Here is a 26,879-nt window from a genome sequence, read left to right as displayed (position 1 = left end):
GTTCCCTAAAAATTAATCCGCAAATATTTTAAGAAATGTTTAATAATTTATAGTTTTTGTTTATTAAATCACTTTAATATTATTAATATCGACAAAACTGTTTCTACTATTATATAAAAGGAACTTGGTGTGCGTGTGATTTCGTTCTCTATGAACTCGAAAGCAGTTGGGCCAGTACTTTATGTGCCTGGCAGTGTTCTTACATAGGTTTTGTATCAGAATGTCTTTGATAAGTATCGATAATCAAAATAATCCGATGAAAGAAGGCACAGATGATTTTGACCAAAGTTAACACCTTACACAGCCTAACACCACAAGTGCATTTGAGAAGTTTGATAACCACACAAGCTGAAAGGCCTGACATATAAAATCAACTGTAGGTTCTTTGCTATGACAGGGACACGTTCAAAATGAATGTTTCTGTTTTAAACACATACATTAAGTGGCTTCATGCCTTGTCTGGAGCGATTTCCATTAAAAGAAAAAAACCTCCCAGTTCAGACTAATTTTTAAGCAAATGGAATGTAACTCTTTTTATTTTATTTATTTTTTTAAATTCAATTTTTACCCCAAACAAGGCACAGTGCCACTTTGAAGTAGGGGGCTATTATCTGGGACATAAGTTGCAGGGATAAAATGAAGGGTGGTTGGCAGCAAGATGTCTGTTCACATTACACTTGAACTTCTGCATGTCAGTACAGTTGGGAAAACAGGATCTCGAACGGAAGGAAGTTCCAAAGTCTAGTAGTTCTGGGGAAGAAACTATTGGAGTAGAAGGCTTTCTTACATCCAGGGATCTCTACTGTAAAGGGGTGGGATTTAGCTGCTTGTTGGGTTTGTCGGGGGTATTTACGTCAAGAGGGTACAAGTGCTTGTAGTTCGTCAGAGCATTCACCGTTAAAATACTTGTAGAACAGGCAGAGAGATGCAGCATGTCATCGATGGGGCAGAGGCTGAAGCTTAGATGACAGTTCAAGACCTATCAGGTTGGTGACTCTCTTTTGAACTCTGTCCAGGAGTGAGACAAGTAGCAGATGCACCAGCCCAAATGTGACCACATGGGCGAATGGTGACCTTATAGAAGAATAGGATACTTTCAGACATAAGTAGTTTTCTAGCATGGTAGAGAGAGCTCACCTTCTTCGCAGCAGCCTTGGCAATGCTCTCAATGTATCTGTTCCAACTCATGTTTCCTGTGAACGTTAGGCCGAGGAGCTTAAAAGAAGTACTTTAAGGTAATGTGTTTTTAGTCATTGCTATTCGTGGTAGAGAAGGTTTCTTGCAATTATTGAAGGAAACAAGCTTAGTCTTGGCAGCATTGAATGTGACCATCCATTTTTGTCCCCATTCCACTACGGATTGGAGTGTTTCTGCCATTTCTTTCGATATGTGTTCATTTGTTTACCCCTTGTGTCTGTTAACAGGCCCATCTCCATTGTTTTCCATCATTTTTTTTTTATCTGACAAAGGCGGCATCTGCTCGGATTAAAGAAATTTATATCTTGAAAATATGTTTTTTTATTGACTGATATTTCTTTTATTTCGTAGGTTATTGTGAGGTTGACTACACCGAAAAGGGCTGGTTTTGTCGTTACATCGACCGGACCCCCGAGAGCATTCAAAGGCAATTAGCGAATAAAGCGAAGGAGAAGATGGAGATGGATGATGAGGAAAGAAGTGCAAAATTTATCGAGAAGCAAATTCAACGTGCGTCTGGATCTGAGAAGGTGAAGAAAATCGAGCCGGAATTCACGGAGCTTAAACGCGACAACGAAGAAGAAAAAGGTAAAGATTTACTGATTCACACTTAAATTCTTTGTAAAGGGTGGAACGATAAAATTATCCCTTAGAAAAGACAGCATGATTCCATTTCCGTTTGATGAAAACCGGCCCACAAGTCTAAAGAGATGTCTTTTTGGCCTCAGGAGGAGTTCTACGACTTTATATCCTTCTCTCACTGCCCTCCCATCCTCCTCTGACCTGAACCCACTGGACTACTTCATTTGGTTATACATCGAGAACATCACCAACATGACCTCCCACAACATCAAAGCCAGCCTGATTGCCGCCATCTGCCAAATATTCTCTGATTCTTGTCAGCGCTTGTGGAAAAGGCATGCTCCCAGTTCTGGACCTGTATCGAGGCGGTGATTGAGGCTGAAGGTGGCTATATTGAATAGATGTCAGATCTACTACATAATCAAGTTATCTGAATTGATTTTTTTTCATTAAAAGTTTTAAAATAAAGTTGTAGTGTTGTTGTCTTTAGGGCAACACTTTTATCATTCTACCCTGTGTTAGTGTTATAATTCCACAACAGACCTACGTTTATGGCATGATTCCTCGATAAGCATCAATTTCTAAGTGATTAAAGATGCAAAAAATAATTAAAAAATCTAAAAAAAATAAAGAATTTCTCGGCATATCATAATTATTAATACCTTGCAGAAGATTATTCCCAAACGAGAATGTTTTTTTTTTTTTTTTTTTTTTTTTTTCACCCCAAACAAGGCACATTGCCACTTGGACGTAAGAGGCTACTGATTGAGACCATGCCCAAGAAAGATTAATAAAATGTTGGTTTACATTACATTTGAACTTCTGCATATCAGTACAGTCAGGGTAGCAGGAAGGGAATTCCAAAGTCTAGCTGTTTGAGAGAAGAAACTATTAGAGTAGAAAGTTTTCTGGCATTTAGGGACCTCACGAGTGAAAGGGAATGATTTTGTTGTGGGGGCACACCCCATTAAAATACTTGTATAACATGGCATAGAGATGCAACATTGTGATGATGGGACAGGGACTGGGGCTTAGTTGACAAAGCGGGACCGATTAGATTGGAGACTCATTTTTGGACCCTATCCAAGAGGGAGCGACTAGTGGTAGATGCATTAGTCAAGGTTGTTGCAACAATACTCCATACATGAATGAATGGTCGCCTTATAGAGGTATAGGATACTCTCAGGTGTGAGTAGTTCTCTAGCACGATAGAGGGAAGCCACCTTCCTTGCAGTAGTCTTCACAACATCCTCAATGTATTTCTAAGTGATTAAAGCTGAGAAAAATGAGAATTTAAAAATACAATAAGTAAAGAATTTATGTGTCGGCATATGATAACTATTAATGCCTTGAAGAAGATTGTGTCTAAAGACAAATATGTGCGCATGTGTGTAGCACATGAATGCCAAAAAGTAGTGGAGGAAACAAGGCTACTCACAGTTGACTTGACATAGACATTTTATTTACAAAGAGGCAACACATAGAATGATACAAATTACAGTGCTTATTCACTTTGGCACTTATGGCGATAAACAAAAATGAAGAAAAATTTTTATCGTGTACCTACTTGTCACAGAATGAAGATGGCATATTCCAAAAATCACAAAAATTGATTAAGTAGTTTTTTTATTTTTTCCGAAAAACAAATTTGCCATTTTTTTACAAATAAGTGAAAGCTGAAGCCATTTTAAGCATCTTCAAATTTTGTTTCTAACTTTTTATAAAATGACCCTTCTAAAAAAAAAAATTTTTTTTTTTCATTCTTTTAAAAATTTAATTTTTTGGGAAAAAGAAATACACATTATTTTAATAAATTATTGTTTTGTTTCAAATCTTACACTTCCGCTGTTTTTCTGACAATATCCCTCCCCTCAATTGAAATGAAAGTCAGTTGTCTGCCCTTGATTATACTATGGCTGCTATTTTTCCCCCCTTCATCAACAATGAGTAAAATTTGATTTTCTTGAATAAAAGAACAAACTACTTGGTCAAATTACATGACTTTTCGAATATTTCATCTTCATTCCCTGACTGGTACGTACATCATACAGACTTTTCCGTATTTTCTTTACTTTTAATTGCTGCTATAAATTCCAATTTGAATAAACGCCTGTGGAACTCTGTTCCATTTTCCTGCTTTCCAACTGACTACAATATGGTTGTCTTCAAGTCTAACGCAAACAAATTCTTGATGAGCCATCTCCTTAAATAATCCAATTTACCCAATTCCCATGACTAACGATTACAACATGTTCTCATTGACTACTGTACGCTCATTAACCTTTATGCCTGAGTGGTCTTCGGGCCTTGATAAGTGGTAACTCCTTTGTAAAAAGAAAAAAAGCAGCATTTTTTTTATACAGCTTTGCTGAACTGTAATTGAATTTTTTATATAGCTTTACTGAACTGTAAATGAATTTTTTTATATAGTTTTGCTGAACTGTAAATGAATTTTTTATATAGTTTTGTTGAATTATAAATGAATTTCTTTATGTAAGCTTTGCGAAACCCTATATGAATTTCTTTAGCTATATAAAGAAACTAATATTTACCCAATATTAATTTCTTTCTTTTTATTTTCTTTTTTTACTTGGGAGTCACCACTTATCAAGGCTCCAAGGCCACTCAAGGATAAGGGTTAATGAATGTAAAGTAGTAGTGTAGTAATTGTTAATGGTGTAAATTGGGTAGTATTTGATTATGGGGACGGCTTGACAAGAACTTGTTTACATTGGATTTGAAGGCTACCATGTTGTATTCGACTGGGAAGCAGAACAGCGGAACAGTGTTCCACAGGCAGGAAGTTAGCTTTGTTCATGGAATCTGCATTTAGATTTAGGCACAGTTAGTGTGTGGGGATTGTATATAGTGCTTGTAGCTAGTCGAGTGTTTTTTGTGAAAGTTTGGTAAGGAGGAATCATAGGATTTTAGTGGCGCATTTACCATGAAAATAACAATAGAGCAGAGACAGGCTTGCAACGTTTCTTCTGTGGGGAAGAGGTTGCAGAGAAGAGAAGAAAAGGGCATCACATACGAGCTGTCAAAGCTGGTTTTGAACTCTATCAAGGTTTGATAGGATGAACCAAGCAAATGTGGCAACAGTATTCCATTTTTTTTTTATATAGCTAAAGAAATTATTATAGGGTTTAGCAAAGACACATATATATATATAATATATATATATATATATATATATATATACATATATACTCTAAACAAATTAATTTCTTTCTATAGTTGAAGTAAATAAATATTAACTGTTTAAAAAAACTTAGAATATTAAAGAAAGAATATGCATCACTTTTTAATGAGAGTTTGTTACTTCAGCAACTCTGAAGAGTTCACCCACAAAACAATAGCTCCAGAACCACTCCAACATTGGTGAAAACACCCTGGAGTCCAGTTGAAGACATGGTTACACATCATCAAAGCTAACATCAAACCTAGCTTTGGTCCAAGGGTCTATAGTGTTCGCCGCTGGTCCTGAAACTGGCTGCCTATCACTATCTTGGATGTTGTCAACTGTCGTGCATGGTCCGTGCTTGTCCGGAATGCTGTGTGTTCTACTGGAGTGGCCAGCTCAACCCATCCTGGGTGAATGTCACTTCAAGTCAATCCAGATTCCTTCACTATGGATTTTGAGATCTTCAGGATACACAAATCTAAATAATGATGAGGGAGTTTTTTTTTTTTTTTTTTGTTTTTTTTTGAATAAATATTGCTTATAAATTTTCAACTTTAAAAGCTGTAGCTCAGCCCATCCTGGGTAAATGTTGCCTTAAGTCAAGTCATTTAAAAAAAAAAAAAGAAGAAACTTTTTAAAGTAGTTCATTCTAACTAAATGTGACTATTTCCTTTGAAGAAATATGTTTCTTCTAATTCTCTGAGACATAAGTGTTGACAGACATCCAGACATACAATTTATATTACTATACTATATATTTACTGTTTTTAATTCTGGAATTTAATTTGATACTATTTAAAAAAATTTTTTTTTTTTTTTACATTTTTATTTAAAATTTTTTTTAATTTCTTTTACATTTTTATTTAAAATTTTTTAAATTTCTTTTACATTTTTATTTAAAATTTTTTAAATTTCTTTTACATTTTTATTTAAAATTTTTTAAATTTCTTTTACATTTTTATTTAAAATTTTTTAAATTTCTTTTACATTTTTATTTAAAAATATTTATTTTTTTTACATTTTTATTTAAAAATATTTAGTTTTTTACATTTTTATTTTAAAATTATTTTTTTTACATTTTTATTTAAAATTAAAAAAATTTTTTTTTACATTTTTATTTAAATTAAAAAAAAATTTTTTTTACATTTTTATTTTAATTTTTATTTTTTATTTTTTTACATTTTATTTAAATTTTTTTTTTTTTTTTTATTCCAGTGGCTTTTAACCTTGGTTGCGCCAAGAAAAAAGAGGATGACAAAAAGTAAGTAAAGATTTTTTATTTTTTAAATTTTTTTTACATTTTTATTTAAAAATTGTTTTCAGGCTTCTTTTCAATTATAAGGAAAGAATTGTGCTTTATATTGAAAGAATACCTGATTAAGATTTATTAAGTTTTGCGCCACTTTATCTTTGCTTACAAAAATTAAAATCAAGATATAATGATACTAAACCTCATGCCTAGAAATGATAAAATTGTCGCCCTAGATACGACAACATGATTCCATACCTGTTTTGATGAAAACCAGTTTTCTTTTTATTGTTGTTGGCCAGTTGTGTGCAAATCTCAAAAGCAATAGGAACCGTCTATCATGTTTGAAAGTGACACAATGTTCAATAAGCTGTACAACTCATGCTCTCTACCGATCCAAGTTTTGACAACAGGACCATTGCCAGCACCCTCAAAATGCATCGTTGGATTGCTATGAATAACAGGGATATGCCCAGAGTGACGAAAACAAAGTTTCCAGCCACGGTTATGGTCTTTGGTATCTTTTAAAGTGTGTTTTCAAGTGATGCCCACATCATGCCACCTCACATCTTCAAAGTCAGTTTGAAAGTCAACACCAAAGTGTACCTTGATGTGTTTAAGAGTGTTATGATCCCCTGGTGCAATCAGGTGGCTGCTGGCAGACCCTGGGTATGGCAGCAGGACTCGGCACCGGTCCACAAGTCCAAAAAGACCCAGGCTTGGCTTCTGGAGTGCTAGGAATTTGTACCCTTCTCTCACTACTCCCTACCCAGACATAAACCTGCTGGACTACTTTGTTTGGTCATATGTCGAGAACATCACCAACATGACCCGCCCCCCCACAACATCAAAGCCAGCTTGATCACTGCCATCTGTTGAGTATTTCCTGTGATTGAGGCTGAAGGCGGCTACATTGAATAAATGTCAGCTCTATTACATAATCAAATTACCTGAATTGAGTTTTTCAATAAAGTTTTAAAATAAAGCTGTAGTGTTGTTTTCTTTAAGGCGACACTGTTATTGTCTCACCCTATAGTCTGCAAACATACTTCCTAATTTCTGGCGTAACACTACCGGAAGCGGTGATAAGGCAAATCAGTTCCTTCACCTTTTTCTCTCACGTCTATAAATTATTTGTTATTTTGATTTCAATAATTTTATTTTTATACTTTCATAAGCATAGTTTTTTTTATATAAATTCAAAGAAGAAATTTTTCTTTTTAATTAAAAAAAAAATATTTTTCTGATTTCATAAATGTATACTTCTTATAAAATTTCAAATGAAATTAAAACATTTTTAAAATTTTGTCATTAAAAGTGCAAATAAAGACTAATCATGTTATTTTTATCTGCATATAATTTGTTAATTTTTATTGTATACTTTTCAATGATGTTTGTATCTTATATTTTATTTCAATAAATCACTTCACAATAGAAATACTGAAGAACAATAAAAGTGAAGGAACTGATTTGCCTTGTCACTGCTTCCGGTAGCAGCCACGCCGGAAGTTAGGAACTACATTACTGACTATAACCGAATAAATTACAATATTTATTGATCCATCAAATTCAAACAAGAAAATTATAATAATGAAAAATCTGGGTGATTATAACTGAACTTTTAAATGAGAGTTTCTGTTTGGATTGACTTCAGCAAAAACAAATTAAATGCAAAAATTTTTTTTTTTAAAGGTTAAAATGTAATTGTTGATTTCAAAGTCTAATGAATAAAAATGTTCCCTTGATGATTGTCTCTAAAACAATTAATTCCCAAGTTTGAAAAAATGCACCTGTAGAAATGTTGTGAAAAATCACAACCAAGATGAGGATAGTAATCAAAAAAAAAAAAACTCATTTTATTTTTCAGAATGGAAGTAAAGAATGTGTTGAAAAATGTTTCTGAAAGCAAACCCAAAGTAACAAAACCTTTCAAAGAACCCCTTGCCCCTGTTGGCGCCAAGCGGAAATCATCTGCTTTGGATGAAATCATGAAGGTCAGTGTTTTTGTGCCATTTCCTTCTTTATTGATTTTTATTTTATTTATTTTGGACTTGTGGACCGGTGCTGAATCCTGCTTCCATACCCAGGGTCCGCCAGCAGCCACCTGATTGCACCAGGGGGTCTTGTTTAGTTTATCCCAAACAAAACATATTGCCACTATTTGCAACCATGTCTACCGGAGATTATGTGAGAAGATGAGTGAGATGTTTATTCACATTACATTTAAAATTTTGCATGTTAGTACAGTCAGGGAATAATACACAATCACGTTGACATACCAGTTCTCTGAAGTTAAGCAATGATGAGCCTGGCCAGTACCAGATGGGTGACCAGTTGGGAAGGCTAGGCGCTGCATGTACCGCACAGATTTATAAGAAATTTCCAGGTTGGTGTCTGGAGGAGCATTAATTCACTGGGTGAGATGCACCCCTCGTCTTAGATAAGACATGCATCTAGGAAGAGGTAATTCTGATGACGTCGGCAGGTCATGAAGGAAGATTAATCTCTAGCAGATCAATGGTTCTATGGTATTAAGAGTTATTCGACTGCAGCTATGCGGATGATCTAAGAACAACAGGTAGATGCAAACAGGTGAGTCAGATGCCACTGTGCTGGGGAACGTAATGGCAACCCACCCCATGTATTCTGCCAAGTTCAAAATTATGTGATGTCTTGAGTGGAATAAGACCAACAATGGACTGAAGTTTGTGGAGAACCCTAACCATCATTTCATCTACAGCATGAACAATGCCACAACACAAGAAGACAGTTAGGGAAGCAGGAAACAGGGAGGAAATTCCAATGTCTAGCAGTTTTAGGGAAGAGACTATTAAAGTAGAAGGCTTTCCAGCATCTATGATTTGGCATTTATGGATGCTTAATTAATTTGCCTCACGTGTTGCATTAACTTCTGATAGCTTGGATACCAACCTACGAAGTCAAAGGTGACTTGTGACTGTGTTCAAATCTCCTGACTGGCTATAATTATCATCTTCTATACTGAATAAAATGAAAGTTTGAAATGCATGTGTCCAGGTATAAAAATAATTGTTAGTATTTATTTGAAAAATTGTTATTGTTATATGCTTGTAATGTTAATATTTATTTGAATAATATTATTGTTAATATTATAATATATTAGTAGGATAATATGTAACGTTCCTATTTGTTTTCCAAATGTTTTTGTAAATATATGTAATGTTAATATTTATTTAAAAAAAAAAAAAATTTATATATATATATATATATATATATCTCATTCACCTTCTCAGCTAAATTTTGAAAAAATTTTTTTTCAAATTTTCAATTTTTGTTCAGTAAAACAAAAGTTATAAAGTTACGGTGTTAAAAAATTCTCAGAATCTGTAAGGAACGTAGCAACGTTTTTTTTTTTTTTTGATTGACTGTTGGTTACCATAGCAACCAAATCTGTTACGCCACCTCAAATCGGCTGGGAACAGTGGAGATGATGATGTAACAAGATAAAAAAACAACAACAAAAAAAAACTGTCACTAATAATTCACTGCTGTCCTGATCTGTCGCTCAGCTGTACTGTCGCTTATAATTCGCAGGTAACAAGTGAAACAGAAAAAATTTTATTTCAAAGCAAAGCCTGAAAAAAATCATGGATTACATAGAAAAATGCAAGCATAAAAAGTAATAAGGTTAAGCTTAAACATGGAAAAGTAAAGGACTAGTTGTTAAAACTGGAAAAGAAAGACAAGATATTCTAGTAAAAAATATAATAAATTTATAACTTAAAATATTGCAGCATTAAGAATTTTTAAGAAATTCTTAATTCTGCAATATTTTAAGTTATAAATTTATATTTTTTTACTAGAATATTTTGTCTTTTTATTTTCCAGTTTTAATAACTAGTCCTTTAACTTTTCCATGTTTAATCTTAACCATATTACTTTTTATGCTTGCATTTTTTTATGTAATATATAAGATTATTTGTTTTAAAAATGTTATTAAATATATATATATATATATATATATATATATATATATATATATTTAATAACGTTAATATTTGTTTTAAAAATGTTATAATTATATTCAGACATGACAAAAATGAATAGACACCCGAAGAAACAGTTTATTTCAATAAGCATATAATTTATAGAATAAAATAAAAAATAAATGGTCACAAATTTAATAACTAATACATGGCTGACATTCCTTTTGCTCTTTTTAATGCTAGGATGTCTGATGCAATAATGCTAAAAGTTCAGGCTTAGAAGATGGCTTCCTTTTCTTTTTACGAAAGTTCCAGTCTAATATGCTCCAAAGGCTTTCAATTTGGTTCATAGGACATGAGACTGACTTAACTATGGACATTTATTAATCCCATTTTGGCTCAACCAATGTTGTGTTGCCCTAGCAGAGTGACAAGGAGCACCGTCCTCCATAAATAGGGAGTTAGCTGAGTTCATTTTACTTTTGAAAATATTGGTAGGAGTCATTCATGTAATATTGAAACATATTTAGCAGAATTGATGTTTCCTTCGCACTCTATCAGGTCTGAGAGACCATCACTCCAAATTGCATCCAATACCATGACCAAGAAACGCCCATGTTTCAGTGTTAACTGCAGTCTTTTTAAGTCAAACTTTTGCTGAGGGAGCCTCCATACCCATATACCCTTCCACTGTTGGAAAATAATGAAAATCGTGACTCATCAGGGAAAATGACATTGGGTCAAAAGGTCACAGGTCTCTCCACCATCTCCTAAGCCCAATCTTTTCTGCACTTGATATTGGCAGGACGAAGAAAAGGTTTTTTATTTCTCGCAGCTCTACCATAGTAGCCCAGCTTGTGAAGATACCTGACAGCTGTTCTGGGACTGACACCAGCTTGTGTTGCAATGTCAGAGGCTTTGCACAGAGAATCCCTTTTAAGATTTCTTTTCACAAGATGCAGGGTTCTTTCAGAAAATCCAGGATGACTTGGAAGAGGTTTTGTGCACTCTTTTTCCTCTCTCGTGAATTGTATGATCACTCTTTTAACAGTAGAAATGAGTATTGAAAGATTTCCTGCTATTTTGCATTGATTAAGACCACCTTCATGTTGAGCTATGATTTGTCCTTGCAGAAATTCTGATAGGTCTGCTGCTTCTTTGGTTTGTGGCATGTTTCAATGTTGTGAGATGGAGTTTTAATGAGATACTCGAATTTATTTCAGCACTATTCTTATCTGTAAATATAAATAAGCATATATTAATCTTGAGAAAATATTTATCTTAGTGTCTATTCTTTTCAGTCATGTCTTTGTATATATAATATTATTTATTTGAAAAATATTGTTATATATATATGTAACGTTATTATTTATTTGGAAATATTGTAATATATATGTAACATTATTTATTTGAAAAATATTATATATATATATATAACAGTATTATTTATTTGAGAAATATTTATATAACATTATTATTTATTTGAAAAATATTGTAATATATATGTAACATTAATGTTGATTTGAAAAATATTGTAACATATATGCAACGTTAATTTTTATGAAAAATATTGTTATATATATACGTAACGTTAATATTTATTTGAAAGATATTGCTATACATATGTAACATTATTTATTTGGAAAATAGTATATATATATATATATATATATATATATAAAATTAATATTTATTTAGAAAATATTGTAAAATATGTAACGTTAATATTTATTTGAAAAATATTGTAAAATATGTAATGTCATTTATTTGAAAAATATTGTTATATATATGTAACGTTAATATTTATTTGGAAAATATTGTAATATATATGTAACGTTAATATTTATTTGAAAAATATTGTTATATGTAACATTAATATTTATTTGAAAAATATTATTGCAATATATATGTAATGTGCACACACTGATTTCATTTTATTTTATTGAACATAAAGTTTTTTATTCTTAGTTTTATCATTCTTGTATTTTTACAAATTTTTTTTTATTCCAGTTTGAGGAAATGAAACGAGAAAAAATGAACCGCAAAGATAATTGGCTTCATGAAAACATTGTTGTGAAAATAATCACAAAAAAATTAGGCGAAAAATTTTATAAAAAAAAGGCAGTTGTTAAGGTGAGTATTGAACCCTGCTTTTATTATTATTTTCTAACTAGGAGTTCTTTTATGCATCACTATAAACAGATGGTGTTCCCTGCAATCTGAGTGATAACAAGTCTCTTCAGATTTCCAGTGCTTTCAGCTTTTATCAAAATCACTATGAATCACTTTGTGTTTTCGCAACAAAAACTTGTAGTCATGCACAAAACCAAGTTACTGTCATTGTTACAAAAACATATGAACATTCACAATTATTTTCTATATTTTGTTCACTGCGTCTTCTTGAATATCCCCTTTCCATGATTCTCCCAGAATTTGTATGATATACGAGAAAATGAAAACATCACCTAAAAATCATGTAAATTGATCAAGTAGTTTTATTTTTATAAAGAAAATAATTTTTAAGCGATTAATGGGAATTCATAGACATTACAACATAAATTTGATATGTATGAATTATAAGGACCTGTGGCGCAGTGGTTAGAGCACTTGGAGAAATCAATTGTAAAAAGTGATATTCTCCTGAAGGTTGAAGGTTCAATTCTCAGTGTGGGCGACCGAAAAATAAAATTGCGAATTACTTAGAACCTCTATCCAGTCATGACTGACGGAACAAGAGCACGCTACCTCTGTGAAGTAAATAAAGGGTTCCATTCAGAATTTCGTCCAAATTCCTGAGTTCAACAGAAACATTCCTGAGTTCGACAAGATACACCTGAAGAAGGTCGGAGGTTACATTGACGAAAACGTTGTGAAAATCACACTCAAGATGAGAACAGTAGTCCGATGAATCCAAATAATATTTTATTTTCGTATCTAAAAATGAAACTACTCGATCAATTTATGTGATTTTTGGAATATGACATTTTCGTTTTGTCACAAGCACACAAATCATGATACAGATTTTTCTTTATTTTTGTTTTTTAATATCCGGGAAATTCGGAACATGAACCAGCCTTAAAGTTCCTTATTTACACTTTCAAAGAGGCTAAGCAAACTCTGTTAGAAGACAGAAGAGGTTTATTCAAATTTGATCTTCGATTGGGAATGGGGAAACAGATTGATTTTTTGCTAAACAGTTCACTCCTTGTAAGTAAAAAAAATAAAAATAAACAAAGATCGAAACGTAAAGACAGTGAGTCAAATACGATAACCATTAGGTCAGCTTGCCATGATCTTTAAAAAATGTCTTCAAACCTACTTATTCTTAACATAAGTAATCTGTCACGCGAACAATTCACGCATGCACATTCATGAAACAGTTGACAAACAGATAAAGATCTGACCCTTTAGCAGCCCTTTTTCCGGATAAAAATCGATTAAAAAGTTTTCCATGTGTTTGAATACCCTATGTATCAGATTTAAATTCTGTAGATCAAAAATTTGTTGAATATATAAGTTGATAAATGTCCTCACACATATTTTCTTAATTTTATAGATATATATAGATTTGTATGAAACCAAATTTATAAAAATGACTCCATGCTCTTTATAAAAAGAATTTATACAAAAATATTATAAAAATGACTCCATGCTCTTTATAAAAAAATTTATACAAAAATATTTTAAAAATGACTCCATGCTCTTTATAAAAAAAATTTATACAAAAGTATTTTAAAAATGACTCCATGCTCTTTATAAAAAAATTTATACAAAAATATTTTAAAAATGACTCCATGCTCTTTATAAAAAAATTTATACAAAAATATTTTAAAAATGACTCCATGCTCTTTATAAAAAAAATTTATACAAAAATATTATAAAAATGACTCCATGCTCTTTATAAAAAAACTTCGCATAATTTCCATTTCTAAAAACTTTTGTTCATGGAAAAAAAGAACCAAAACATTTTTTTTCAACATTCATCAACAACCGCTTTATTTTATTGTTGCTTTTTTTGTGTTTTTTTTTTTTTGCAGGAAGTACAGAATCTTTTTACGGCTGTTGTGAAAATTATTGAATCTGGAGAGAAAATAAAACTTGATCAAACGCACTTAGAAACAGTGATTCCTGCTTTAGGTCAGTTTTTATTTTTTATATTTTACACAATGTTATTAACCGCAAAAATGTATACAACATAATCACTTTATCCCTCTAAGCATTTTTTTTTCATTATTATAAACCAAAAATCCAATTTTCACGTATCACATAGTGGAGCTTGGGTTTACTTTTGACGCCTTTGTAACCTTCACTTCCCTCGTTCTGTCCTTTACTACTCACATTTCATGAGTGATGTTTCTGACAAAGAGGGAAAAATTGCTGTTTACTCGACCTGAATCTATCTAACACTTATTGTTGTTTAGTTTGGGACCTTGAAGTAGTATGTGTATGTATATCTATATTGAGTAAAACGATTCATGATTGTGAATTAAAAATCAACTCGAGTGTACGATCGTTTCAGAAACGATGTTCATTTTATTGAAATCTCCAAAACATAACAGCATGCCAAAAGATAGACTGACTGAACTAAAAACAAATTTTATAATGGAGATAAATAAGGAATATCTGCCTTACTCACGACTAAAATGCTAGTTTTATTTTGGTGTCTTTAACTTCTTCCCTCCCACCCCCGCCCTATTTTTTTGCTGATGAGGAGACTGTTTTAAAGGACAAAACTTTTGTCAAATTATTGTCAAAACTTATTGTCAATTTCAATAAAATGAACATCGTTTCCGAAACGATCGTACAATCGAGTTGATTTTGTTTGTTTTTTTTTTTTGAAATTGATTTTTAAGTCACAATTATGAATCGTTTTACTCAATATTAATATAGCTCTAGGATACCTATACCTATTGAGCTTATTATATATTGTACAATGGGCACTGTTTTCTTTAAAAAGTATTAATACATTTACTAATACATTAAAATAAACTCTGCTCTTTAAACTCCAGGTCTAATTCCATCTTAAAGATATATATATATATATATATATATATATATATGTCCTTTAAAACATAGTCTCCTCATCAGCAAAAAAAAAAAAAAAAAAGAAAAATATATATATATATATATATATATTAGTAATTTATAAAATATATATGGCGATTAAGCTACACTGAATATTCGGTGTTTCATCCACTCTAGGACTCCTCAGGCTTATGCGCGAATTCTGTGGTTGTTTATCGTTTTTATATGGTCCTCTTCTATTGAAACGATAAACAACCACAGAATTCACGCATAAGCCTAAGGAGTCCTAGAGTGGATGAAACGCCGAATATTCAGTGTAGCTTAATCGCCATATATATTTTATAAATTACTAACTAGCTCTACCTACGTATTGAGCACTTTTGAAGTAAATACTTAAAGTTTACGCATAAATCTATACTTTCGTATATTAATTTTATGTGAATAAATTAGGTAGTTATATATATATATATATATATATATAGAGAGAGAGAGTAATTCTTGCTGTCTTCATTACCATATATATATATATATATATATATATATATATATATATATATATATATATATATGATTGCTATCTTTTGAATCTTCACTTCTATTTGCCTTAACGTTTTATATATAAAAAAACTGGAACTTCACTTCTCTGTGATCTGATGTTTTTTTTTTTTTCTTGAAGCTTTAATTTACCCTGAACATCTATAATTCTGTTTTCTCGTTCTTTATGGAATTTTACCTTAAATGGATTTTACCTTATTATTCATTGGATTTTTACAATCTTTTTCTTCCTTTTTCTGATTTCCTGCTTTCATAATCATTTTGAATCCCTATAAACTGTCACTAATTCTTTAATAACTTTTTTGATGCAAGAATGATTAATTGCATATTTGTAGTTTCTTTCAATGCATTAACCTGTAAAATTTATTGTATATTTTGCAAACCTCTTTCCTTTGATGAGAAGAATTGCATTTTTCAAAACTCCTTAGAATAAGGTCTTTTTTGTTTATTTGTAGTCCTCGTTGGATAATTAAAAATTTTGTATACCTTCCTTACAGGTTTATAATGTTATATATATATAAACGAGAAAAGACACTGATAGAAATTCAGTTGAAAAATCCTGATAGATATTACTTAAAGTAATACTTTCAAGGAAATCCTAGCCAAAAAGGAAAAGCTCAATATTTAAGAATAGAGCAATATATAATTTATATGTTATTTTCTGTGGTCCAGATTCTTTCTATCATCACCAGAATTATTTTGCCATCTTTGGTATTTTGATAACTACACTATTGACTCCGAGGTCCATGGCACACTTAGTTCAATGCTCAAATTCTATTACTCATTGGGATAATTACAATGGAATGGTATATCCGCCCAATTTCGGATATACTTTGTCGACACTGAGAAAGCATCTGGACCACAGCAAATAACACGCAATCAACGCAACAACGAATAAGGCTGCCCGGTATACTTTTCGAAATATCAATAAGGAACAGTACGCTTTCGCTATATGGGGATATCACTTTTTCCCATGGGCCTATTTTCTGCCCACCCGGATTTATAACCCCGAATGACATTGGACTCCTTCCGATAATGGACTATCCAGGTTATATCAATTTCTCTTTTTGTATAATTTTCTCCATAAAATTATCCACAACCACTCAAAAAACTATTTTCAATAATTGTGCTGAAAAGCAAAATAGCGTCCATTCGCAGCTGAACATTTTGCTAACTGCATTTCATTTCCTCTGATGATATGATCCATTGTTGAAAATCCATGGATTAAGGAAATTAAAATAACCCCTTCTATATATTCCTTTGTCAAACAATAAATTCTTCAATCGAATATATGTCTCTATATGTTGTTTTTTCAGAATTTAAAATTGAACCATGAAACATAAGTGAATAAATGACAAAAACTATTTTTCAAAATTCATGATGTTTTTGTCATTTATTCACTATATTGCTCTGTAATTACATTGAGCTTCTTAAATAAGGATTGGTATATTTAAAAAAAATTATTTTTTTACATAGGCATAACCACTTATCAAGGTCAGAGACCACTCGAGGATAAGGATTAAGAGTGTACAATTGGACAATATAGTAATCGTTAGTAATGGAAATTCGGTAAATTTGTTAACTTAAGTGGAACGGCTCATCAAGAACTTGTTTACGTTAGATTTGAAGACAATCAGATTGTAGTCAGCTGGAAAACAGGAAACCAGAAGAGAGTTCCACAGGCGTGCGGTTATAAGAAAGAAACTTTGTTCATGGAATCTACGTTTAGGTTTAGGCACAGATAAAGAGTGGGGGAAATTATTGATAGTGTTTTCAGCTAGACGAGTGTTTCTTGTGAAAGTTTGGCGAATATAAGAATATATATTTCTACATCAAATGGCTTCATGTCTTGTCTGGGGGTGATTACATTAAAAAAAAAATACTTGTTTGGATTTTCTTTTTTTAAAGCAGGGAGGGGATCGTATCCAGGTGAAAAAATGAGTATTTGATATTCTATTTTATCAAGATTAGCAACGCATTAGTAGAGAGAACAAAAATTAATCCAATGATGCCCAAAAAGGTTGTACCTATTTACTATGCCTCCCCACGGGACAGAGTTAGACACCAGAGTCGTTTTTTAACGTGGAGAAAAGGTACAAAAATAAAAATTGTCTCAGTTGTGAAGGATTTCTCCTCCACTGAAAGAGAACGAGAAATGGAAGTGTCGCATCATGTTACTTTTTCAGTAATGCATACGCCAGAATTAAAAGCTGTTTGTAAACAAGAACAAACTATTTCTTAATAGTTTGTCATGTAAACATGCACGAGACAGCTGCATATGAATAGCAGATTTGCTGCAAGTGATTAATATTTAAGAGAGGAGAGACCATGCAGAAGATTGGAAATGTCTAATTTAGAAACTTGTCTACTTGCAAAATATTTTTCAGATACCAGATCTCTAATGTGGTTAGGGACCACTTCAATTTTTGCCAGAAATAAGGGCTCTCCTTTAGCAGATCTTTCTGAAATTTACTAGATTTGTAAATAAAATATAGGCTTTATTTCTCGCACATTTAAATGTTAGTGTAATGGAACATAAAACATGTTTGTGGAAAAGAAATATTTATTTATAAAAAATAATTATATTTTTTTTGTCACCGCAAAATATGGCTGATAAGTTTCTTATTCTATTGCAGGTAAAAAAGTGTTGATAGTGAACGGGGCTTATCGAGAGAGTGTAGCACGACTGCAATCACTGAACGAGGAGAAATTCTATTGTACAGTTACCATCGACCAGGTGAGTGTGTACAGTCGACATGTAAGGTGCACCCCCTCAGCCAAATCTTAATGTGACATGAAAAGATGTGTTTCTGTTCTATACTAATAAATAACCACTTATCAAGACTAAAACAAACACACTTGAAGATAAGGGTTAACAAGGTGGATCAGTTTTTAGTTGAAAGATGATGAATATTATGAGAGGATTGAAGATGATGAATGGAATGAACAAAATTTAATTACTTGTGAGGACGGTTTGTAATATTACACATGCATTTTAATGTTGGCATGCGGTTTATTTTAGAAAATAAATTCAAAGATTTATTTTAGGAAATAAATTAAAAGAACAACGAAAAAAAAGGGAAATTCTATATTTTTACCAAATAGAGAATTTAAGCAGAAAAATACATCATTGTTTTGTCAAGATGTCCTTTCTCCATATAAGACTTCTTGTAAGGAGGGGAGGAGTAATTGGGCTAGTGGATACTTCCATGGACTATGGAATTGACTACGCTGAATGAAAACCCTATTGAACCTTTTTTTTTTTTTTTTTTTTTTACTCACATTCATCTCTAATAAGGCGTATCGCAACTTGGACATAAGGGACTACTTTTTGGGACCATGCCTAGGAAAGATCAACAAGATGTTAGTTTACATTACATTTAAACTTCTGCATATCAGTACAGTCAGGGAAGTGAGTAGGAGAAAGGGAATTTCAAAGTCTAGCTGTTTGAGGAAAGAAACTATTAGAGTAAAAAGCTTTCTGGCATTTAGGGACCTCAACAGTGAAGGGGCATGATTTTGTTGCTAAACGAGTTTGTTGGGGAGATGTACATCGAGGAGGCACAATTGCAACAAGTTAGTTGAAAGATGATGAATATTATGAGAGAATTGAAGATGAATAGAATGAACAAAATTTAATTACTTGTGAGGACGGTTTGTAATATTACACATGCATTTTCATGTAGGCATGCGGGCCCCAACATGCTATAAACTCGCAAAAGAGACAAAGAATAGAAAAGAACTTCAACTTCTGTTTCAGGTTTTAAGAAAAGATCTTTATTCCTCATTCTCCTGCCACGTGTGACTTCTCATTACAGCTGTGACGTCACTCACGTCTCTAACGTCCTCGTTCTTTTTATACTTTTTTCTTTATCCTTACTCTGATGTCATTTTGCACACGGCTCGACATTTACACAAAGTTCCCATATGCGTGTCCGTGCTCTGTTACAGGGTTATGACAAGTATTTGTTGGCATTGAATTTGAAGATGACTGTTATAGTCTGCAGAAAAGCAGTTCTGTGATTGTGTTCCACAGGTGGAAAGTTCTTGGAAAGAAACCCTGGTAACATGTAACACGGATGCAAAGTTCTTTAAAAGAAACTCTGTTCATGGAAATTCACTTGATGTTAGGAACATAGAGGAAGAAAGGAAAGTTGAAGTTGTGGTATTAAGAGGGGTTCTTGCTGTAAATGTCCTACAAGAAGGAACCAGAGATTGAAGCTTAGTCGAGTATCTTCCATGAAAATAATGCTAGAGTATTAAGAAAATGGACCTTGAGTTTACTTCTGGTAATCTTGTAACTCTCACCTCTCTTATTTTATTCTTTAGTTCTCGTGTTTATAATACGGCATTATCACGTTTGACACACTGGCTCCCATCAGATCACCGAAGTTAAGCAACAATGAGCCTGGCCAGTACCAGATGGGTGACTTCCAGGTGCTGTATGTGTTCTCCGCATTGTTTCCAGTTGTCTTTAACTTCCCCTTGCCACCAGACTCAAACAGTGCTGATTCAGGAGAGGCGTGGTTGGTGATTGGGTAACTCTTGCCTCACAATTACATATACAGCTGCCCTTACAGGGGGTATCCTTTGTTTTGCGAGACTGAACGGAGGCATTGAATTCCTCACATTCCATGAGCAATGTTTCTGATGAAGGGGGGAAAAAATTTCTGTTTTTTGGTCAAAATTTCTGCATCTCCCCCTTATTTTAGCATGTTAACCATGTGAAGAGGCATATAAATAAGCGGCCATGGTTGGTGTGTACCTGGTGAACGGATGCAGTGGTGTGCAAACCTGAAGCCCTTCAGATTCAAGAATAATGCGCTTATGCAAATTTAGGTGTTGCTGGGAGTTTGAGCTGGCAAGATAAAAGACAGATTTTTTTGCTCAACAGATATTTTTTCGTTTATGAACGCCATCTTATTCGCTGTATGTGATTTATTGTTGGGAGAAAAAAGAAGAGGACTGCTGTTACTTGTGTAAAGAGCAAACATCTTTGTTGTGTGAAAAAAATAGCACAAAATAATCCGTCTGTGTAGTTATAATAGTATAGTAATGTTTCTCAATAGTAATGTTTTCCAAGAATAGTGCAATGTCTTCTAAGAATATGATTAATTATGATACCTATAGAATTATATTTGGCATTAAATGACCCATAGATAGTTGATATGCCGTAAAGCAAATCAACTCCCCACGGAACAGAGTTAGACACCAGGGTCGTTTTTTAATGTGGAGAAAAGGAACAAAAAAATAAAAATTGTCTCAGTCGTGAAGGATTTCTCCTCCACTAGCAGAACAAGAAATTGAAGTATAGCATCTGAAGAACAGATACTACACTTTGATCTTGTCTCCGCTAACAACTTTTAGGTTATTTGTTTAGCATGTATGCGTGTAATTGTTTCGAAATTTCTGATTTAAACAAATAAAATGAACGCATCTAGACATGGTGGTTGGTTACTTGACCCCCACGCCATCCCAACCCCTTCCTGTTTCAGTCTTGATGTCTAGTCTTTCTCTACTCTATCATTATTTCCATGAAGAATGCTCGACTGAGCTCCGATCCCTGGTTTCTTGTCAAACATTCACAGAAGGAATTAAGACAAAATGGAATTTCCATGAGCAGGACTACTCAGCTTTCAAACACCTGAGATTGCTTCCCTACAGGCTATTACCTTCATCGTTTTGCCATCTTTATTACATCTGTTTAGTATGGCTTTCAGAAATTGACTTTCAAACGAACCTATCTCTGGCCAGGTCTTTATTTATCCTTCAAAGCTATTAGCACTTGTGTTTTCCTTAGGCATGCCCTGTGAATTGATCCTGCTATCTCAACTGTTCTCCATCGATTAACCCAAGAACTTTCATCATCCATATTCAGTTTAACGTCTGTTTTACATGCTGGCATGTTTTTGTACAGCTTTTAGAAATTGACTTCCAAGCCGACCTGTCTCTGACCAGGTCTTTCTTCATCCCTCTTTCTATCTAATCGATCCTCATCACTTCCTCCCATAAAGTTTTATAAATCTTTTTCTTTTCTTATTTCTAGGGTCCGCTCGCCGGCCGTACACTTGAGAAGATGCAGTACGAAGATATAAGCAAAATCTACCAACCTTCATGAAAAGAGATTGTTGTCGAGCCGCGAGTCGAACGGTGTTCTCAGGAGTTTACATAATGGAACAAACACTGCCATCATCACCATTACCATCTACATCATCATCATCGTCTACATTATTTAAAACAAGTTGAATAAAAGAATGGTTGAGCTTGTCAGTGAATATATAGACTATAGAATTATACAGTTATTTACTCTTTGAATATGAGTGCTTAGTTTTGGGGGATGCGGAGTTATGACTTGGCCTATGACAAGAGAATATTCTTTACATTATTTTGACTCTCTAGTGTATATCAGTTAATATCTTATATGTTTTTAGATACAGTGATGTGGTTCTCAATTGATTAACTGTGTCAGATATATACTCGAGAGTCAAAACAATGATAAAAATATTCTCTTGTCATAGCCCCAATTATCACAAAGCATCAGATCAGACAATCCTTGGTTTGTATTGTCTGTGGAAAATTTTTTTTTTGGTGTCTTTGATAAAATTCCAAACTACTTAATTGCCAACTTTACATTTTGTTGATTGTGATCCAATTCTGCTACTTTTTTAGTAGAGTTGGAGGTATGATTGAATGATTTAAATCTAGCTCTATGTTCCAATACTTGTATGCAACTAGAAAAAAAAAGTGAAGTGTTGGGTCATTGAGGACAAGTTTGGTTGTTTGAATTGGAAAAAAAATGGTGCTTATTTAGAATTACATTTGACTAAAAAACAAAAGCAAGAATACAGAAAAATTTTTATGATGTACAAACTTGTCATGGAACAAAAATTTGATATTCCAAAAATCATGTAAATTTTTTTTTTAATTAATAAAATCAAATTTTACAATTTTTAGCGATTAAAGTTTGTATTATTTTGAATACAAACAAAATCTCTGTAGTCGAATTGAATTGTTGCCCTTGCATTTTGGCAAAATTTAAAACAATATGGCCACTCCTAGCCTCTTTGGTTCCTCATAATTTGATTTCCTTAAAAAAAAAACTACTCTATCAATTTATCTGATTTTTGGAATGTGATATTTTCGTTCCATGATGAGTATGTACATCATAAAGATTTTTTTGTATTTTTGTTTTGTAACTACCACTAAACAAGCATCAAAGTGATTTTCAAAACAAATAAAAATAAATTAAAAAATAAAACAAGAAAATCTTTAAGCATTAAAATAACGGTACTTGTACAGTTTAATCAAGACATTAAAAAATGAAAATATTGAAAAAAGTTTATTGTACATATTTGTTATGGAATGAAGTTCTCTGAAAAAAAAAAAAAATAAAAAAAATTTTCACTTAATTTGATCGAGTATTTTTTTTTTTTTTTTTACTGTGGAAAAACGTTTTTATGACAGCGTGCTGAAGGTAGCCAAGTTTGGATTTTTAGAACATACCATAGAGAACTAACTCAGTTTAAAGCACCGACACCCCCTCGTCCCATGTGAAATAATAGCTTTTCTTCCTAAAAATCAAAACATGGCTACCTTTTGATCCGTATCATAACAAATTGTTTTTACCTGTTTAAAAAAAATATACTTCATCAAATTATGAGAATTTTTTTTTCAGAGAACTTCATTCCATAACGGATACATACAATATAACTTTTTATTTTTTTTTTATTTTTTTAAAAAAATATTTTCAATTTTTAATGTGTTGATTAAACTGTACAAGTACCAAAATAACTGTTTCAGAGTTTTTGAGATGAGGATTGATAATTTTTCTTGTTTGAACTACTGTTCTCATATCCTTTTTCAGGTCTGAAATCTGTATGGAATTTCAAATAGAACCCTTTATTTAATCTATGATGATAATTTTTGTTACATCAGCAATGACTTGGTAGAAGTATTAAGTAATATTGGTTGCTTAAATTACCATTTCTAAGTTTTTGCAGCAACTGTAGGACAGTTTTATGTTAGGTTTTATTGAATACTAGCATTTCAGCCCGGCGTTGCCCGGGTGTTTGGAGGTGTATGTTGAGCTAAAAAAAAAAGTGTTAGTAGGAAGGCAGGCTCGAACCCGTACCACAAAGGAGGAAAAGAACGTGAAAAAACTGGAAGTAATGTAGGTTTAAATTAAGGCTAGACAATCGAAAAGAGGGGATGACTTTCGAAAATATGGGCGAAAAAAGCGACACCTTTTTTAGCTAATTTTTCGGCATTTGTCCTCTGAAGGAGCGAGCTTCAAAATGATACTGATCTTGTGAAAATCCGTTGCCTCTGTCAAAAGTTTTAGTCAGACATGCAAACATACATACATACATTTATATATTGATAGCTCAAATTTTCGACCCAAACCGATTAAAAAGCCTGACCTATCTCTGAATATCCTTTATGTAAAATTTCAAATTTTTAGACCAGAAATTGAGTAATTTGGTAGAGACCGCAGAGGTTGATTTTTTTAAAACATTGACCCCTATTATGACCCGTTAACATTTATTGTTTTGGGCTCAAATCAAGTTATTAAGTTAGATCCATGTCCAAGGAACCTATATCTAAAATTTAAAGTGTTTAGACCCAAAATTGTCGGAGGAGTTTGGTAGAGTTATCAAACGTCAAATCGTTGAACTTTGACCCCTTAACAGCCAAATTTCTGGCCGAAAATGGATTACAAAGATTTTCCCAAATCTCAGTACCCGGTATATCAAATTTTGAGTCTATAAGACTGAAAATTTACAGATTTATTGCATTGGGAAATGCACACACAGACAGACCGACACTTTCACTTTTATAGATATATAGATTTTGTGCAAGAGTTTGGTTATTGTTTTTCGAAAAGATTTAGGAAACTTTTTTTTTTTTTTTACATAGGAGTCACCACTTATCAAAGCCCAGAAGTCACTCGAGGATAAGGGTTAAAGAATGTACAGTAGTCTATGGGACAATATTGTAATAATCGTTAATAGTGTAAATTTTGTAAATTGGATTACTTAAGAGGAATGGCTCATCAAGAATTTGTTTACGTTGGACTTGAAGACAACCATATTGTAGTCTGCTGGGTAGCAATCAAACGGAAGAGAGTTCCACAGGCGTGCAGTTCTTAGAAAGAAGCTTTGTTCATGGAATTTACGTTTAGGTTTAGGCACAGATAAAGAGTGGGGGAAATTATTGATAGTCATTTCACTTAGACGAGTGTTTCTTGTGAAGATTGGAGCTCAGACGAGCACTTGCCATGAAAATTATAAAGCAGAGACAGGCTAGCAACGTCTCTTCTGTGAGAAAGAGGTTGTAGGGAAGAGAAAAGGGCATCTCCTATGAGGCTACAAAGTCTATTCTGAAGAACTGTCCAGGAAGGATAAGTCCTTCCTAGCAGCTCCTACCCAGATGTGACAGCAATACTCCATCCTTGGACGTACCTGGCTCTTATATAGGTAGAGAATTCCATCAGCAGGTAGATATCTGCTGGATCGATAGAAGGATCCCACCATTTTTCCAGCAACCTTGGCAACAGATTTGATGCATGTGTTCCATTTCATATCAGGAGTAAAGGTCAAGCCCAGAAGTTTGTCAAAACATGGAGCCTCCCCAAGACGAGAGCCATTCATCCCAATTGATGCCAGATGGAGATCAGTAATTGTTTTTCTATTATTTTTGTCGTAACATAAGATAAATTATTTCAATAAAATCAGATTCATTTTTTTTTTTTTTTTTTTTTTTTTTTAAAACGCTAAAAAGAAAACTTTTTTGATGGATCAGTTTGAGTCTGTGAAAATTTAATTCAATACCATGATGGTTCTTTACCAAGACACTGCATAGCCAATTGGTCCCCTTTCTTGAAAGGTTGCTAATCTCTGTTTTAGACTGAAAGTGTTTACAGCAAAAGGCTATTCATTTTTTACCATTTAACAAAAGTTATAAGGAATAAAGTTTCTTTTTTTATCAGGGTTGTACGGTTGAAGGTTTTGGAAGGAGTCTGAGGCAAACTAATAAAAATATTAGGAGTCAGAGTCAAAATTTTTTAATCTCAAAAGAACCAACAGACAATTTGAATATTGGAAGGCTTTAAAATAACATGTCTGAGTTTGTACGTTTTAGCATGTTAGAGTTTGTACACTTTGGAACATTGGGAGGTTGAGTCAGATCTTATAACTTTTAACTCCACAACACTGTTCTCATACAACATTGTGTGTTTGTGTGATCGTCTTTATTAGCTAAAATGTTTATTCGGCAGAGGATAGTCACTCATTTTCAACCATCTTTTTGTTTGAAATTTGTTTGCATCTTGTTTGAAATTTATAAAATTGTTTGTCTGGTTATATTGTTTCTTTTTTTGCATTCTCTAAATGTCTAATGGCTCAGTATACGTATATAAAAAAACTAAAACAAAACAAACAAATTATTAAAATAAACACTTTGTAAAAAATATTGTTTCACTATTTTTATTGAAAATGTAAAATTAAAATTTTAATTTAATCCTATGTTATTCCTTAACAAAAAAAATGTAAAAAGTCCCTGACAATGTGTAAATTGTGAATTGTAAAAATTAAAAAAAAATCTTGTCCTGAAACGTAAAATAAAACTTTTGTTGATTTAATTATTTTGTTTCTTCATCTTTTTGTCATGTTAGCTAAGGTGTGTGTATGGAGGGGGGGGGTTGTAGGCAGATTTTTTTGTTGGCGTGTCTTGATGAGTGATGGTCACTCATCATCAGTGAGAAAGCAGGCTGATTACCAAATTCCCATTGTGCATTGTCCATTGACTGACATTAAAAAAAAAAAAATGGCACTACAAAATCCCTTTTGAATTCCCAACCAATTGTTTTTCAACTTTTCATATTTATTTTTCTTTACGATTTGGAATCTTCATTCGTACTTTATCGTAATCTACCTGTCCACCTGACTCGGTTTTTTAATGTAGGGGAAATCCAGCTCTTTAAAAAGGGGCAGCCTGGATTGGGGCATAAATTTAAATTGCCTCAGTCTAGAAGGATATCTCCTTCACTGACTGAGGAAAAGAAAGTTGAAGTGTAGCATCAAACAGATGCTTCATATTCACTTCTATTCAAAACGTCAAGCAC

The 26,879-nt window shown here is 32.7% G+C and overlaps 1 protein-coding gene across 1 annotated transcript in view; it reads left to right on the top strand.

Annotated features, from left to right (window-relative positions):
* Window positions 1-22,038, top strand: part of LOC145243639 (DNA/RNA-binding protein KIN17-like) — a 48,758-nt gene extending 26,720 nt beyond the window's left edge. Inside the window, exons 5-11 of the mRNA XM_080106662.1 lie at window positions 1,549-1,785; window positions 6,179-6,224; window positions 8,080-8,206; window positions 12,188-12,310; window positions 14,215-14,314; window positions 18,394-18,494; window positions 21,804-22,038. Of these exons, the coding sequence (XP_079962788.1) occupies window positions 1,549-1,785; window positions 6,179-6,224; window positions 8,080-8,206; window positions 12,188-12,310; window positions 14,215-14,314; window positions 18,394-18,494; window positions 21,804-21,875 (806 nt within the window). The 3' untranslated portion in view covers window positions 21,876-22,038. The remainder of the gene's footprint in view (window positions 1-1,548; window positions 1,786-6,178; window positions 6,225-8,079; window positions 8,207-12,187; window positions 12,311-14,214; window positions 14,315-18,393; window positions 18,495-21,803) is intronic.
* The last annotated feature ends 4,841 nt before the right edge of the window (window positions 22,039-26,879 follow it).

Source organism: Euprymna scolopes, chromosome 22 (assembly GCF_053919585.1).
Source record: "Euprymna scolopes isolate OS-2025 chromosome 22, ASM5391958v1, whole genome shotgun sequence".
NCBI lineage: Eukaryota > Metazoa > Mollusca > Cephalopoda > Sepiida > Sepiolidae > Euprymna > Euprymna scolopes.
Note: the sequence above shows the minus strand (reverse complement) of the source record. Positions and strands in the feature narration are given on the sequence as shown.